General features: G+C 42.5%; 1 protein-coding gene across 2 annotated transcripts in view; it reads right to left on the reverse strand.

The window, feature by feature from the left end:
- The window catches only part of LOC143322054 (transcriptional enhancer factor TEF-1-like), a 44,546-nt gene that overhangs the window by 12,466 nt on the left and 15,185 nt on the right, over nucleotides 1–16,895 (reverse strand). Inside the window, exons 2-6 of one of the 2 annotated variants that reach the window (XM_076732936.1) lie at nucleotides 14,197–14,699; nucleotides 5,550–5,614; nucleotides 3,674–3,736; nucleotides 1,021–1,152; nucleotides 548–597 (exon numbers count right to left, since the gene is read on the reverse strand). In XM_076732936.1, coding sequence (XP_076589051.1) covers nucleotides 548–597; nucleotides 1,021–1,152; nucleotides 3,674–3,736; nucleotides 5,550–5,614; nucleotides 14,197–14,401 — 515 coding nt within the window. In that variant the 5' untranslated portion in view covers nucleotides 14,402–14,699. The remainder of the gene's footprint in view (nucleotides 1–547; nucleotides 598–1,020; nucleotides 1,153–3,673; nucleotides 3,737–5,549; nucleotides 5,615–14,196; nucleotides 14,700–16,895) is intronic. The other variant, XM_076732937.1, reaches the window with a different exon arrangement.

Raw genomic sequence — 16,895 nt, forward strand, 5'->3', positions numbered from 1 at the left:
AATTCTTCTGAATCGTAAACATTAGCGGAAAATTGGCAAATATCAAGCTGTATGTCGGTCTCTGGACAGTCATACTGTATCTTGCTGACTTTTAGAACTTGAATGGGCTGCATAGGTGACCGTTAAGGTGTCAGGGAACAACAAATGTTTGCATATATTGACACAATTTCATATCATCAACGGACGATGTAGGTGGACTTTGCCTTTTTCCTTTCCTCTTAGTGTAAAGCATGTGAGCGAGTGTCTGGGTGAGCTGCAAACATGTGCGCAGAGTGTGAGTGCTCAGGACTGGGTCGTTATTAGGGTGATGTCATGTAGTCTGATCCTGGAATGACAGGAAGGTGCTCTGGTTGTAAAATAGCATTTATCAACAGTGGCTGTCTGAAATGTTTCCTTTGCATATAAATGGTATAGAAGACAAGGTGAATGAAAAACGATCAGCAGCTTGCTGTCAGGAACGTTAGAATAGCTGACCTTTAGACAAGCTGAATTTAGTTTACGGACTCTAAGCTAAGGTAGACATGAGTCTGTAAGGTGAGAGACTTACTCTTCTGTGGTGGAGCTGGACTGTCCTCCAGGAATCATCCCCTGCCACAGCTGAAAACACACACACACGCACACACGCACACACACACACACACACACACACACACACACACACACACACACATTAATACACTGGACTGGTGTTGTTTTGTGTGTATCAGGACTTCAAACTGAGCACAATGTACAATGTGACCACCACATGTACAAACATGTGCCTTTATTGTTACTCATGTACTTGCCTTTCCTGTACTTATTTGAAGAGAATAAATGCGTGTGTGTGCGTGTGTGTGTGTGTGAGACCATGTACTACTCATGTGTTGGAGACATAAATCTGTTTACACAGTCACACTGTGACTCATAACGTAAGTCCTCATAACGTAAAACAATATGAGTTAAGGTTAGGTTAAGGTTAGGGTAAGCGTCCAGGAAATGAATGACAACACGACAGTGCGCATGTGTGTTTGCGCGGGTTACCTGTGCGTTGCCAGGGAAGCTGGCCCGTACTATTCCAGGCAGCAGCTTGCTGTGTATGGCGGTGGCTGAGACGATCTGAGCCGAGGACATGGAGGAGATGCTCTGCAGAGCCTTCTCCTTGGCATTCTGGTCCTTCACGGCAACAGACACACACATTATCATCATCATCATCATCATCATCATGAATACACTCCACTTTCTGGTCCTACACAATTCAAATCCAAACTGAAAGTGAACATCAGGGCACCACAGTCAGTCATGAAAAGCAGGAAATTCCTAAAGTCCAGAAGACTGATGGGAATTATTTTGAGTGATGACTTTCAAAATCTGAACTAAACTTAACTACTTAATAACTATTTAAATGTTTTTGAGGATGATCTTGACAAGGCCTGGTTAACTTCAGGATTTAACCTTTCACACCTTTCTAATTATCAGCAAAATCCAACACTCAACAATGTCCAACCATGTGTGTTCATGCCTAAATCCCATGCTTTACCTTACACTGGCTAGCAGTGATATTGCAGAGGATTTTGGGAATACGCTGTATGTTTCTCTATGCGTGTGTAGTTTGGGTGTGGTGGTCTGGCTTGTGGCCCAGGGGGGAAGTCATAGCACCAACAGTGGTGAGCGGCGAGCACAAAGCACATAAGAGAACCGTGTGCCTTACATAACTCAGTCAACATCACTGCTCGTGGCCGCTGCCTCAGGCCAAGACTTACAGTAAGTCTGAACTTGTGGGCTCATTTGTAACATCTGAACTGAAAGCAACATGAAACTCCGAGCAGAAAACAGCAGAATGAAATGGAATTAGAGGCACTGCAATAGCTGGAGAATCACTAATTGGCAGCTTCACTCTAGTTAATTGGCACTGAGATAAATCTCTCCTCCTCGGGGAGGTGATAACATTATAGGAGGTACTGAGATGGGAATCATGCTGGATTTTCATATTAAATACCAGGAACCATATGGGTTTGATAACATCCTTGACCTCAACTCATTTTTACGACCAACCCATGAGTTTTGGTTTTTACGGGAAATCCAACAGCTGAGGCAGCTCTTACATCAGACTGTACAATTCTGATGAGCTATGAACAAATCCATGATTCATAATGCAGAGACAATCCATTAATGGTTTAATTATTTATTAATACCTTGTTTTGATAATCTATTAATCGTGTAACACTAAAGGATAAAGCAAGCAATAATGCGTCAGTCCTTCTCTCAGCCCCAAGTCCACTTGTTCCTGCTGAAGATGAAGATCTTCTAAGGTCACAAATATGGTTTTATTTAGTAAAAATCTTGTTGGTAGGATCGTGTCATTGTTGATTTTGGTCTTTTCATTAGATTTGCTGACAAAATGAAGTATATAGAATATCAGCAGATGTATCTTTTAACCACAGAAACCATAGATTTCTTGGCTGCAGCCTCTCAAGTGTGAAGATCTGCTGCTTTTCTCTGTTCTATATCGTTGGAGTATGGAAATGGAATATTTTGGGGTTTTGAATACATTTTTTTGATTGTCTTTGGGGTTTTCTGATTGTGAAATGTAACTTTGGGCTGTAGGAAATAATCATAATGCATCAATTAGCTGCAGGGATCATGATATTATGACATCTACAATACAAGTCTTCCAGGAAGTTAAAACAATTCACTTTTATCAGGTGCTTTCTTTTTTATACATTACAGATCACATTAATAATTACTTCATGATTAATCAATCACATTACTTCATACTCTTGCCTTTTCCCATTTCCAGAATGTGTTTTCACAATAGAACTTTAAAGAAAACAGCACATGCACATATACTGTATCATCATCAACACACTGGCAAACTGTATGTTAGTTTTATATTGGAAAAAAAAAACCTTTACCACCAATTTTAATCAACCATCTGTCATTTACTTTATGACAGCAAACATCACTTCGGTCTTCGCTTTGTATCCATTCAGAGTTCAGACGGCTCTTCTCGGAAAACAAGCACCCCTTTGTGGCTTTACATGAAGTTAATTACAACCAACAGTGAGGAAGAATAAAAGAGGGAGGAGGAGACGTGGAGGGTACAAACGAATGAATGAATGTATGGATATAAGAGAACGACAGGAAGGAGGATTGGCCTTAGCCGGCCTAATTAGTCACCCAGGATACTGGAGTCACAGTGACAGGCATCCATCCAGCCACAGTGAAAAGTTCACTAGCAAGAGACAAACACTGAATTCAGATTGCTTTTGTGCCTGATGTGATGAAGTGCAGATGGTAAACTGATTCCTATTGCGTTTTCTTAATACCTTAAGGTTAACGTCTGTAATTGAAACAGTATTGTTATAGGTTTTCATGGTGCTAATGGCTGCAGCATTTTTCCATTCCATCTCCCAGCAATCACTCCTTCGTCGCTGTGCTGAATATTGTGACATCTTTTTCTTTTTCCTCTGTGTTTCTGTTCAAGTTAAGTTTCTGTAGGTGGCGCTTTTTCTGCCCGTTCATGCATGTTGGACATCATTGTTAATCCTCTCTAATCAGCTGCATTTATACCAGACCAACTGGAAGTGAAAAAAACCTCACTTCCTGAACAACAGAGGTTTTTTCACAGTAAAGACTGGCCAAAGCCTGAGTGGAAATGTAATGGATTACCCCCCCCCCCCCCACACCCCCTTACCTTTAGTTTGGATTGAAACTCCCTGGATTTTCTTCTGGCTAAGACCTGGATGTGACTGGATACCTGGAGGAGAGAAGAGGAGAGGAGAAGAGAGGGTAAAATGGAGGGGGGTTGGAGGGTAGAAAAGAGAGGAGGAAGGACCAAACAGTGAGTTGCCATGGTTATGAAAGGACTATTGGGTACACACACATACACACACACTACTCCCCTGACAACGGTGAATAGACTCATCTATGCCCATCTTTTGAGAGAGCAAAAAGACACCTGGGAACACAGGCCAAAAACTAAGATGCTAGGATGACACTACATATAGATGGAGCCACTTCACGGTCTGACGGGAAATCTAAACAAATGTGTTTCAGAGGGTAAACTGTACTCTTAACGAAACCTGCTGCTGAAATGCACAAAAGCGATCTTATATTTTTTATTCCATGTAACCACATCGGCCTTCATGGCTGCAACACTGGAATGAAATTTCTGCCTAAGTGCTCCAAGAAATATTCAGTATCGCCTATACATGGCACCTGTCAGCCTGGAAGAGTCTTCCAGTGACATCAGTGTCAGTCAGTAAATATGGACAGCAGTGTATTCATGTGTCATTTCCTGTGTGTGTGTGAGCTTACTATCAGGACTAAACACTGCATTTTCAGGCAAGAAACAATATGGCGGCCACCTGAGTCACAAACAATCATGTATTACATCTAAACAATACTTTAATATATGTATCTGAAAACGTTTGAGGTGAGAAATAAGCAATGAGGTAACGGAATCTTGATGGGTATTTCATCAGCATAGCCTAGTTTTGACAGTTAGATCTGAGTTTGGGGCCTTTTGTATGGTACAATCTTTAGTTCAAACATCTTGGGGAGCTCTGGGTGCAGGCAACATGGAGGGAAGTTAAACGCTGTTCATTTGCACATACACCTCACACTGCAATGATACAAATCTGATCAAAATCTTCCACTGAATGAACATCATTTCTCACACAGCCAAGACCTTTGTAGATGATGTCACAGCTTGACCGAAGAGGCCTTTGAGCTCAGACATCGAGACAGAAAGGGACGGACTAAGTGTTTTTAAGCTGCACACATTCCAGCCAAACAGTAAGAGAGATGACATTAGAAGAGAGCATGGGTGGATATCTTGTTTAACACAGAGGCCAACACTCATGATGACACACTTTGTGCACTACTATACAATTAAAACTGGTACAGCAGCAACACAAAGTCATCATTGTTTATGTCTGCTAAAATCACAAATGGTTCATACTTTAAAGTGCTGTAGCGATTCATCATTCATCTTGGAATGTAGATAATATAATTCTACTCGGTTACAACGGAGACAGAAATAGTGTACATGTTACTCCATCACATTTATTTGATGACTTGAGCTGCTTTGCAGATTCTGATTATGTTACTAGAAGTGAAGCCAAGCTAACCAGCAGTGTTCCAGGTCATTAAAATGTGCCTTTATCAGCTACTACATCAAAGTGATGAACATATGAATGCATCATCAATTAGAATCAAGTAATATCATAAATGAAATTATCAAGTGTGCCATTCCACAAGGAATATGTCTACTTTTAATACTATTACTATTTTGATGCTAATACGTTTGCACTTTTACTTAAGCAAGATGTCGAAAGCAGGACTTGTAACAGAGTATTTCTAACCGTGGCATTTCTGACTTTTACTTAAGTAAAGATTCTTCCACCTCTTTTATTCTTTGCCCAAACGTCACCATTGACCATTACAGTTGAGCTTTTCAACCAGTCTTTTCATCCCAACAGTTCCCTCATTATGTCTGTATAATGTGATATGCTGTGATGCATACTGTAGACAGCGTGATTGGATTTAATGCACGCTCCCATTATTACCTGTTTCCTCGTCCGCGTCTTGCCCGTTCGGAGCTTGATGTATCGAGCTATCAGCTCATTTCGACCTAGAGGGAAAAGACACAGAACATACAAATGAAACATGCATGCTGTTTTCTCTCCAACACACACACACATGCATACACACAAATGCGTACAGTCATTCTCAGACGCACACAAATGAACCTATATGATCTTTCTTTCTCACAGGCAATCACAAGCAGAACTCATATGACCCTGACAAACAACTTAGTGGCTGATTAAGTGCTGTTGAACCGGCGACCCTGTGACGTGCAGTTTCACATAGTAGCGTTGTAATCACAGATACCCCTGTTGAGCCCTCCACACACAGACACACACTAACACACACGCACACAGACACACACAAAATCACACACGCCATGGCCCTGAATACACATGACCCAACAATACAGGCATTCATGCAGACCGGCCGTCCCCTGATTAAAGGAACCAGCAGGCCAGCTGTACCCATGCTTACGTGTGTGCACATACGCGCACACACACAGACACACGCTTACAATGCTGAATAATTCAACCCATTCAATGGGGAGCACAGCAGACTCAGCATGACCTGGCTGTATAGATTAGTGAGGGAGAGGGAGACAGAAAGAGAAAAGAAGCCGAAAACCACATCCAGAAAACCTGTGACAGAGAAGCGTGTGTGTGTGTGTGTGTGTGTGTGTGTGTGTGTGTGTGTGTGTGTGTGTGTGTGTGTATGCTCGCATTAGTTGATAGATACAGTGTTGCATTACAGTGGTCCCCAAAGTCTGACCAGCTTATGACTCAAAAGTCAGAGATGGCTGCTAGTTTTAAATATTTGATGAAATTATGTAATTTGACTGTTATCTTGTTTGCTAACAAGCACGTTTGGGGCTGCGTGGCTTCGTTTGGTTTGGTTTGTCTCCTCGCCTGTTTTCTGTTCCGACCAAGTGGAAAACTAAAGTCAGGCCAGCTGGCCAACTGATGGTCAAGATCAGCACAAAGCCAAACCTCTACACACTACCCAAATGGCTCGCAACAATAGCCCTAACTAACTAGCAGATGGTGTGTGTGCGTGTGTGTGTGTGTGTGTGTGTGTGTGTGTGTGTGTGTGTGTGTGTGACCAATCCCACTCTCACTGAGATAGGGAGCTTAGACTGATAAAATCTACAGCTCCCTATGCAGGTGTTTTCCTTCTAGCAGTCAAAAGCTGCGACTGACGACAACACACACGCAAATACACACACACACACGTGCATGTGTATACATGCATGAGTGCCAGCACACACATACATACACACAGACACAGACACACAGACACACAGACACACACACACACACACACACACACACACACACACACACACACAGAGTCCTGGCTGCGGAGGCTGACATCTGACTCCAGAGGGGCCAGCTGGTCTTTCTAGGAGGCTTAACGGTGAATTATCATCCTTCACTAACCCTGCGGCACACATCCCTCGCTCTGGCCCTCCCTCTTTCTCAAAACTCTCCAACACACACACACACACACACACACACACACACACACACACACACACACACACACACACATACACATACACACACCCACCCTCCTCCCCCGCTCTGTCCATCCATCCATCCTCTGTTCTGGCTGTTCCCTTTTTCCCCTCCTCTGTCCCTCTTGTAGTGAATGGGCTTCCCTTCTGCTCCCTCCCTTTTCCTCTCTCTCCCTCTCTCTCGCTCTCTCTCTCTCTCTCTCTCTCTCTCTCTCTCTCTCTCTCTCTCTCCACTTGCCCAGTGAAAGACTTCAAGGCCAAAGTCAGATGGTCATTAACCGTGACGAACAGAAGCACCCCCCACCCCCCGTCTCCAGGCTGAAGCCCGTGTGTGCCAGCAGATATTGAGGGAGACGACACACTGGAAAAACACAGAATACACATGCTAGTCCGGTGATTCTGAACCACCTTATAAAGATTCAAGAACATGAAAGAGGATCCACAAAAGAGAAACTAACAAGAAACAGATTTTGGATAATATGATAAAATCAGAACGTGACTCTATTTACAGTAAATGTGAATATGAAGTCCAAATGAGGTGATGAGAGAAAGAAACCGACAAATCACCAAAAAGTGATTGAAATGTGATACTTTCCACAAGGCAGCAACCATGTAAACACCACACTAGAAACAAAATATCAACTGATTAGTCACTTGGCATTGAGAGACTTGTGAGAATGAGTAAGCAATCTACCCAAATCTGCAGCTTCCTGGATAGTTTTTTGTACTTTGAAATATTTTCCTTTTCTTTTCCGGCCTTCTATAAAAGCATTGCTGCAGTAGTTTACTGTCCCCGCGCTCAGTTAGCAGTGATTAAGAGGCTCAGCTGCTTTACAGAATAGCTCGAAAGCCCTTTCAGAGTAAGTTCAAAGCCTTGCTGACTGTGCTCGCTAACAAGGCTGCAGTGGAGTGCTGTATATTGTTGTGTACCCTGGGAAGACCTCACAGACCACAGGGGCTGAACTCTGACACACAGCCTGGCTTCACTAATGCCAAACTAATAATGTAGGAGTTTGGGCTCGTTACGACATCCAAAGGACACTTCAAGTGTTTTTAAGTGGTGAGCCTGAGGTCTCATCTCATTTGTTTGGTCTCCACTTGGACACCACCTGTCAATCATACAGCATTCAGCGATGAGAAATCTTTTGTGGATTTTGTCTTAATTGGAGATTCTCTTGGTAGCAGTTTCTCACTGAATTCAGGTGCAAAAGCTCAAAACGTCATTGACCCTGCTAACCACACAGTTAATCTTTCATTCATTACAGTGCCAGTTCGTTTAAACAGTAACCAAAGCCTCGACATTTTTTGCCACCAGATGACATCACCTGCAGAGTGCAACAGGTGGTGACATCACCTGAGAGCATCCGACAGCAGTTTGAAGGTACAATGGATGAGTGTGTGACTTATTTAAGAGGCACTGAGAGGAGGAAAGCCTTGTGTGGTTGTGTCCCCTTAGTTTGCCTCTAAGAGCCTGAAGAATGTTGAAAGTGAGTGGCCTCTGTATTCATTTAGGGATGGGTATTATGTCCCAATCTATTTTATCTATGCTGGACCTGTCACTATTTCTACTACGTGAAGGAGTTGCTTGTAGTGGCAAAACCCAGAGAATTATCACAAGACTGTGTGGCTCTCCGCAGCTCTACAGAACAATTTCATGTCTTCCAGCTCATTGTTCATTGTTGGGGGTTTTTTTTTTGCCCATTCACACATCCAATACACACGGAGCAGCATTAGCATCTTTACTGCTTTGGTTGAATCTCACCTGATTTCATCGACCCTATTTCTAGCAGCGGCAGACAGCGGTTTTGGTGAAGTTAGCGACTAGCTGGTGAATATAGAGGAGCATTTAGCAGCTAAAGAACCAGATAGTTCCCCTTGGGGTTTGTGGAGCACAGAGCACAGCTGACAGGGGAGTAAATAATGGATTTAATACAGCTTAAAGGTATACTTTTCTTAAAAAAACAATGTTCAGACTGATACAAATGTAATGCCTCTCATGAGAAGTGTGTGGCTGTGTATTTATCTGCAGAAACTCTGCCTGTGTTTCCTTGTGCTCTTATTTTGCCGTGGTCAGAACATTTCTGGGCTGCAATGATTATTTTCATCTGCGATTAATCGCTCAGTTGTTGTCTCAACTTATCGATGAATTGTTTGGTCTATAAAATGTAGAAAGAGGTGAAAAATGTTGATCATTTTTTCCCAGAGCCCAAGATGACAAATATCTTGTTTGGTCCACAATGGAAATATTTTCAGTTTACTATCACAGAGGAGCAAAGAAACTGGAAAATATCCACTTTGAAGAAGCTGGAATCAGAGAATGTGACTCTTTTTTTTCTTAAAAATTACTCAAACCAATCAATCAACTATCAAAATAGTTGTCAATTAACTCAATAGTTGACAAGTATGGATTAATTGATTGCTTTATAATGTGATAATATTTCAATGTTTTGTTTACAGTCTGTTGTGATTTCCCCCAAATGGCCGAAAACATGACCAGCTTACTGCCTTTGTTTCAATGAAATCTAGTGAGAAAACTTTCATAAGGACACGTCTGATCATCACACATTCATCAGCACTGAGACTCAATACTGACTAAATAGCGGCAAGTTAGACGATAAGATACACAAAATAAGATGTTCAGTACTTCGGTGATTTAGCACTGCCCTCTGATAACACTGATCAAATTCACTCTTCCTTGCAAAGACTTTCTGCCTGTATTACCTACATCGATCAACAGTTCGGTCAGAGATTCAGGTGTGTTGTGCCTGTAGCAGCAAATGTACCCTTGTGTTTCCAGTCTCTAGCAGAGACCCTGATTTTTCTTCCTTTTCAAACCTGTGCTCGTCAGTCCCAACTGACTCCAGTCACACTCAACTGTCATCACTTGAGGCATTTCTTTTCTTTTGCACAGCTCCCACTGGAGCCACAAAATATTTTATATACCTTCTTACACATACAGTAGTATCCCCAAGACCTGGAAACAGATGGAGAAATGGGGGGAATTTTTCACATCCACGTTCACCTAAGAGGATGTCTTACTTCTTTTTGCATCACTTCCTTCAAAACAAGTCACATTTTGAGCTGAGTGACCACTTCAACAAGACCTTTCAGCCCCGATGAAGGATGTGATGCACCACCTCCAGTTAGAGGAAATTAAATTTCAGTTAGCATTAAAAGGAAATATAGGCATGTTTTATACAATATGACAACAACTGAAGATGTCTGGGAGGTTTTTGTAGTCTGGCTCATTGCCACAGCCTGCACTTCATTACCATTCATAGTATGTTGTAGCCTTCTATAATACGTCTGTTTTGAACATGTCCCTGAACCACAGCTTAAGAGACAGAAGGTTCAATACCAATTAAATGACTTTCATATCTGTCCAGTAGATCCATATGGTGTTTCTGTAGGGGACAAAGCCACAGGCCATTACATTGTACCTCTGCTGCACCTTTGCAAAGGATAATAGCGCTATTATTCACCTTTTTATTCTCTATCCCTTTTATACGCATCCATTTATGATTTCATGAGTTAATCCCAGCACTTTTGCACATTTTCCCTTTTCTTTTCTATTTCAGTCCATTTCCCTGAAGCTAGTGGGGGGTATATTTAGACCCACATAGGTCCCCTACCTCAGATATCACCCATTTCTTTTCTGTAGGAATACTCACCTGGCACTCATTGTGCAATTACTGTAATGCTCAAGGAAACTGTAAAACCATCATTAAGGACACTGGGATTTGGTTTGAATGGCAAACAAAACAATAACAAGCTTGTTTGTGTATAGTATGTTGCTGAGGAAAAACCTTTCTGCCTTTCTCTTGGAAAACAGCGCAAACATGCGTTATGATTATATGTGGCCAGAAGTGTGTGGACACCTGTGTCCATAACACACTGTTGTGTACTATTGGTCTGCGGCTGTTATTCCTGGTTTGCCCCCCTTGTTCAAACTGAGAGTCCCCCTGTGGGACTTGGGGCCTGTGCAACATGCTGCGATGCAATGCTGACATATTTTACAATATTTTTTACATTATTTATTTCTATCTATACAGCTTCTAAAGTTGTTGTAAAGTCATGTAAAGTTGATGGAACATGTTAGAAAACAGCTGGCTATTTATACATCCAGCAGACATGGCCTAACATTAGCACTGATTTTGAGCTGTGTGTCTAGTCACCTGGCTTAATATTAACTCTGCTGTCCCCACCAATACCTGAGGGAAACCCCTAACTTTTCTGTGGTTAAATGCCCCATTATGTTCACAAACTAAACATTAGCTTAGTCTGTCTGCTGTTTGGTGCTGGGCCAGTAGTGCGCAGCAGGTTTATCAGAGCTTTTTCGCTGACAACAGCTTCCTGCTGCAGCTGGAAACGAGGCTGATGAAGACGTTAAAGTGTTCTGTAGAGATAAAGGCTGATTGTTCTTGTGGCTTTGTCCTGGCAGGCAACACCTTCCACACTCCACGTAGTCATTTCTCTCCCATTGTTAATATGAAAATATTGATTGGCTTAAATGGATGGTTTCATGAGTCTGTTGTGGAAGAAACTGACTGGCATGCACAGAGCCTTGATCTCAACCCAGTTGAATTGGAACATAGACTGAAAGCCAGTCCACCCAGTATCAGCGCCTGATCTCACTAATGCTACTGCTGCTTAAGGAAACAACTGAATCTTCAGGTGTCCACATACTTTTGGCCATGCAGGCTATGTTTAAAATCATTAAGGCCCCGTAGCAAGACTTCATCAAGTGTGTATGGAAAATCAAGTGTGTACAGTATCTGATGTCTGGGATTTAATCTAATGCTCAGAAGCCTAAAATCCAAGTAGTATCATAGAGAAATCACTAGAGTGCACTCTGCATACAGAGAGAGAGAAAAGAAAAACAACAGAGTGAAAGAGAGAGAGGCACAGCTGGTGGCAGCCAGAGGACCATCTGTTTATCACTCTATTAGTTCTCACACACACACACACACGCACGCACACACACACACACACACACACACACACACACACACACACACACACACACACACACACTTTAGGTTTTCATCACTTTGGGGGACATTACATAGACTTAAATTCATTTCCTGGAAACTTACCCAAACCATTATGGAATCAAGGAAGGCAAGTCCCCACAATGTGACTGTGCAAACAGTTTTATGTCCTCACAGCATGAGCAATGCATCAGCACACACACGCGCAAATATATATACTCTATCTCTGAGCATCATGCTCATTCTCAGATGCACACACGTACACACGATGTGCCCACAACACACCTATATTTCTTCTCTTTTAAGGATCGTCTTTCTGTGTCTCTGACACTTGAGGCTCTGGGAGACACCCCTCACACACACATGCACACACACACACACACACACACACACACACACACAGAGTCGTCTATCCAGTAATTCTCATAGTCTGACACACCACAGCGAACACTTCAACAGCTCGGCCAATCACTGCATGTGTTCATAACACTGTGCAGAGATGTGACACTCTACCACAACGCAATGTGTGAATTAGTGTTGAACGATGGAAATTATCCACAGTCTTTAAGTATGGTTCATCGCCATACAAACACATAAACAAGTGTCTTAAACAAGGTGGGACACTGTGAAAAACATGAATAAAACAGTGTGATCATTTGCTAATCCTTCTTGACATTTACTCAATTGAAAACAGGACAAAGACAATATACTTCATGTGTGACCTCATCAGCTTCACTGATGTTTGTTAATATCTGCTTATTCTGAATTTGGTGCAGCAACATGTTTCAAACAAGTTGGGAAAGGAGCAACTACAGACTGGGAAAGATGTGGAATGCTCCAAAAACACCTGTTTGGAACATTCCACAGGTAAACAGGTTGATTGGTAACAGGTGATAGTATCATGATTGGCTATGAAAGGGGCGTCCTGGAAAGGCTCAGTCGTTCACAAGTGAGGATGGAGAGAGGTTCACCACTTTTGACCCTGAGGTCTTCCGGCACCGGCCTTTTATCCACACCAAAGGCCAGAACTAAAACCCATGGTGAGGCGGCATTTAGCCACTATGCTCCACACCTGTGGAACAGCCTGCTGGAGAGCCTCAGGGCCTCAGAGACTGTTGATATTTTTAAAAGGACACACACCTTTTTAATCAGGCTTTTAAGTGACCTTTAAATTCTTCTTACTTTCTTATCAGGTTTTATGTAATGTTGATGCCTTTTATTTTGCTGTTTTATATTTTGTAGTATTTTGTCCTATCTAATCCACTTTATTATCTTATGTAATTTTCTTCCTTTAACTGTTTAATTTATTTTAGTTATCTTATATCATGACTTTTACTTTTAAGTCCAGTGTTTCCTCAGGGGGGTCCTCCACACTGAGAGCTGTGTCTGGTCTGCTGCTGGGGGTGCTTTGGCCCGGCTGGGCGGGGGGCTCCCCACCTTGGTGTGGGGGTCCACCTGACTGTCGGAGTCGGGAGGGCCGGGTGCCGGCGCCCCCTGCAGTCATAGTCTGCGACGACTCCTCTCAGTGTGGACGGCCCCAAAGGTGGCGTTTTCCCCGATCCTCAGTGTCCATGTCTCACTACTCTGTGTGTGTGTGTGTGTGTGTGTGTGTGTGTGTGTAGTTGTGGGTGTGCATATGTACATACAGAGGGTGGTATGGATGGGTTTTCTCTGTTTTTATGTTTTCCTTTATAATATTTTTAACTGTTGTAAAGCACTTTGTGTTGTATTTTATCACATATGAAATGTACTATATAAATAAAGTTTGATTTGAGTTTTGATTTGTAAACACATGATTGGTTGAAGGATGCTACTACATGGGCTCAGGAACACTTAGGAAAACTGTTGTCGGTAAACACAGTTCATTTGCAAATGATTGCATTCTGTTTTTATTCATGATTCACACACCATCCCAACTTTTTTAGAACTGGAGTTGTAAGTTATATTTAGAGGACAAGCACTTAACATTTGCTGGTTTAAGAAATAAGAAAATGTGCTGCTTGCGGCTTACACAGCGCCTTGGCCTTGGTCATTTTTCTTGCATTTTATTATGTAAAGCTTCTCTTTGTCAGTGACTCACAGCAGTTTACGCCCAACTTCTTTCCATCTCCCATCACTCACCGTACATCTTTCCTTCATCTGACAGTATAATCTTCCTCCTTCCACAGGGCGGGTAGATGGCAAGGGCCTCCTGGAAACTCTGCTCGATGTCAGGGCTCCAGACCCCCTCAGGGTCCCCATCCATGGTCTTATCTCCTCCTGAGTCACTCAGTCTGTCCATGTCCTCCCCTGCACTCTCACTGCCGCTCCAGCTACTGCGCTCCATACTGGCAGCTGAAGTTTATTTGCAGATGTGTACTCAGCACTAATTCCAATGGTTTGACACTAAGTGGGTGACGTGATAAAAAGCTAATGGCAAACTCAAGCTTAATGCTAAGGGCAATAATTAACTCCCAGTAGGGACAGCCAGCTGTGGACAACTAGAAACTGAATGCTAATGCTAGCTGCTGCTTCGACAATTGTAATCCCAAATGCCAGCTACCGGTAATAACAGTAAAAGTGGCTGGTAGAGTGTAGACTCCTCAGCAAGCTGCTCCAAAATCCAACATCAGACACCAGGAACCCTAAAATGGAAAAAAAAGAAAAGACGACAAAATGTATTAGTATTAGTATTAATAATCAAACTTTTGCACAACTTTACAATGGTGGTTCCTATATTGGCTCAATGTCACATAGTTCCTGAAGACATTTGAAAACATCTATGGGTGAAGCACACCGCAAACGTAGACGTACTGAACTTGAGATGCATTGAGCTGGTTTTACTTAAATTTCAAAATACTGCCCCATTTGTTTCAGAGTGAGGGATGACTGGTTAGCCCCACTTCTTCAATACAGCACTAACAACTAGAACAGTTTTGATTTCCAGCAACACAAGACAAAGCCACATGGTCTGGCTTTTTTTTTTTTTTTTACTTAAAATGGGAGTCAATGACAGTTTACACTGACATGTGAGCTGCAATGAGCTTCAGTTACAAATGTCAGCATATGGTCACTGTTCTATATGTACAGTATGTTATCAGGTCCACATTGCAGCAAGAGTCAACAAATCTAATGTTGGGAAGTCCAGCTTTCTCTTTACAGCATGCTGCTCACTGCTGTAGTCAGGAGGCGAGCTACATTTTACACACGTGATCACCACAGCCCAGAATTTCATTTCAGAAAACAGGGCAAATGTAATGGAAATGAGCCATTCTCGTCTGATTCATTCTGATATTAAGTCTGTATTTTTCCAAGAAAATATTTTCTAGTGCAGCTTTAACTTCTGATCAACACATTATAGGCCCGTATCCCAGCTGCTATGAGAGAAATTATTGCTTCTTTTCATGTAGGAAATTGCCCATTTTGTTAAACCGCTGTGGTAGCCTAACATCAAATCCACATGCACGTAAGTGGAGCAAGTGAATGACAGACAGACAGACATGCAGACACACATACAGACAGACAGAGACCACTATTACACATAGTTACCAGCACATTTAGGAAGAAAAAAGAGAAACTGAAGGGGCATGCCAGCTGCCTACAATTCTTCTAAAATCCCCCACGGTAAACAGCAGGGTTGGCGCAGTACACACCACACTCACAGAACAACATATGCACACTCACACACAATTACAGTGCCAGCTCCTTGGGCGAACACATGTCATTTTGTCTGGTCTTCTACTGTTCACACTTCCCATGCTCCGTCCCTTGCCACAGCCTGCACAAGCCTGCAGTGTGAAGTGTACATCAGAGTGTGTGTATACTCTGAGTGTGTGTGTGTGTGTGTGTGGGTGTGTGTGTGTGTGTGTGTGTGTGTGGGTCTAGCTAATTTTAACACAATTACACTTGATATTGTGCATGTGCACACATGCAACTGAAGCATGTAAAGCAGCAGGCAACATTTTGGACACATTTTAACCCTGTCTGCACACTTGAGCCCAGCTCAATGCTTTTTAACACCTGGGGGAAAACCCTGCGAGGCTGCAAGAAAACATCCGCTGGCTGAGACTCCCGGCCATGTGTAATGAATGAGATCTGCTGGTTTTACTAGAGTTTGTTGTCTGGTTCTCTCTCCATGCTTATTCTATTCACCCTCATTTCCGTTTCCTCTCCAACTTCCGACCCTTGCTTTCTTCCCTTCTTCCCTCCAGCCTTCCCCTAGCAGTTTTCCATTCACACAAGGATTCATTCATCCAGCGGACTGTATAGTTGAGCACCAGTGGCAAGATTTGTCTCCTCTACACCCAGTGTGACTGTGTTGAGAATGGGCAACTGTGCATGCTAAAGTGAAGAATCCTCCTTTGCAGGTAACAGATGTTGTGATCATCTTCAATTCATGTTACAATGATTCCACTTCTGAGATGTTTTAGTGGTGGAAATAAAGGACCAACATCCATAAAAACCTTTCCAACAACTTCTGCACTCTACTTCCATTTGGCTTAGATGGCTAAAGGAGGGTGACATCAGGCACAGGAGTAAAACTGAAACAATGAAACTTTTCAACTGTCAGCTGCCTGTTAAAACCAACATGGGTCAGCTTATCACACAGAGGTTTAAAGGTGCACTGTTTAATATTTCATATAAACAATGGATCAAATGTCTATGTGTAATGTGAAAGCAGTCACAGTGATGAACCTAAAGAGAATTATCACCCATTCGGTGTCTTTTAGCTCATTGTTTTGGTGTTTGTGGCCGCCCACAACCCCAGTTCTCATTAAATTTATCTCCAGCCACAGTCAGCAGCTGTTTCCAGATAAAGCCACTCTCCATGACACACTCAA

Source organism: Chaetodon auriga, chromosome 6 (genome assembly GCF_051107435.1).
Source record: "Chaetodon auriga isolate fChaAug3 chromosome 6, fChaAug3.hap1, whole genome shotgun sequence".
In the NCBI taxonomy this organism is placed as follows: domain Eukaryota; kingdom Metazoa; phylum Chordata; class Actinopteri; order Chaetodontiformes; family Chaetodontidae; genus Chaetodon; species Chaetodon auriga.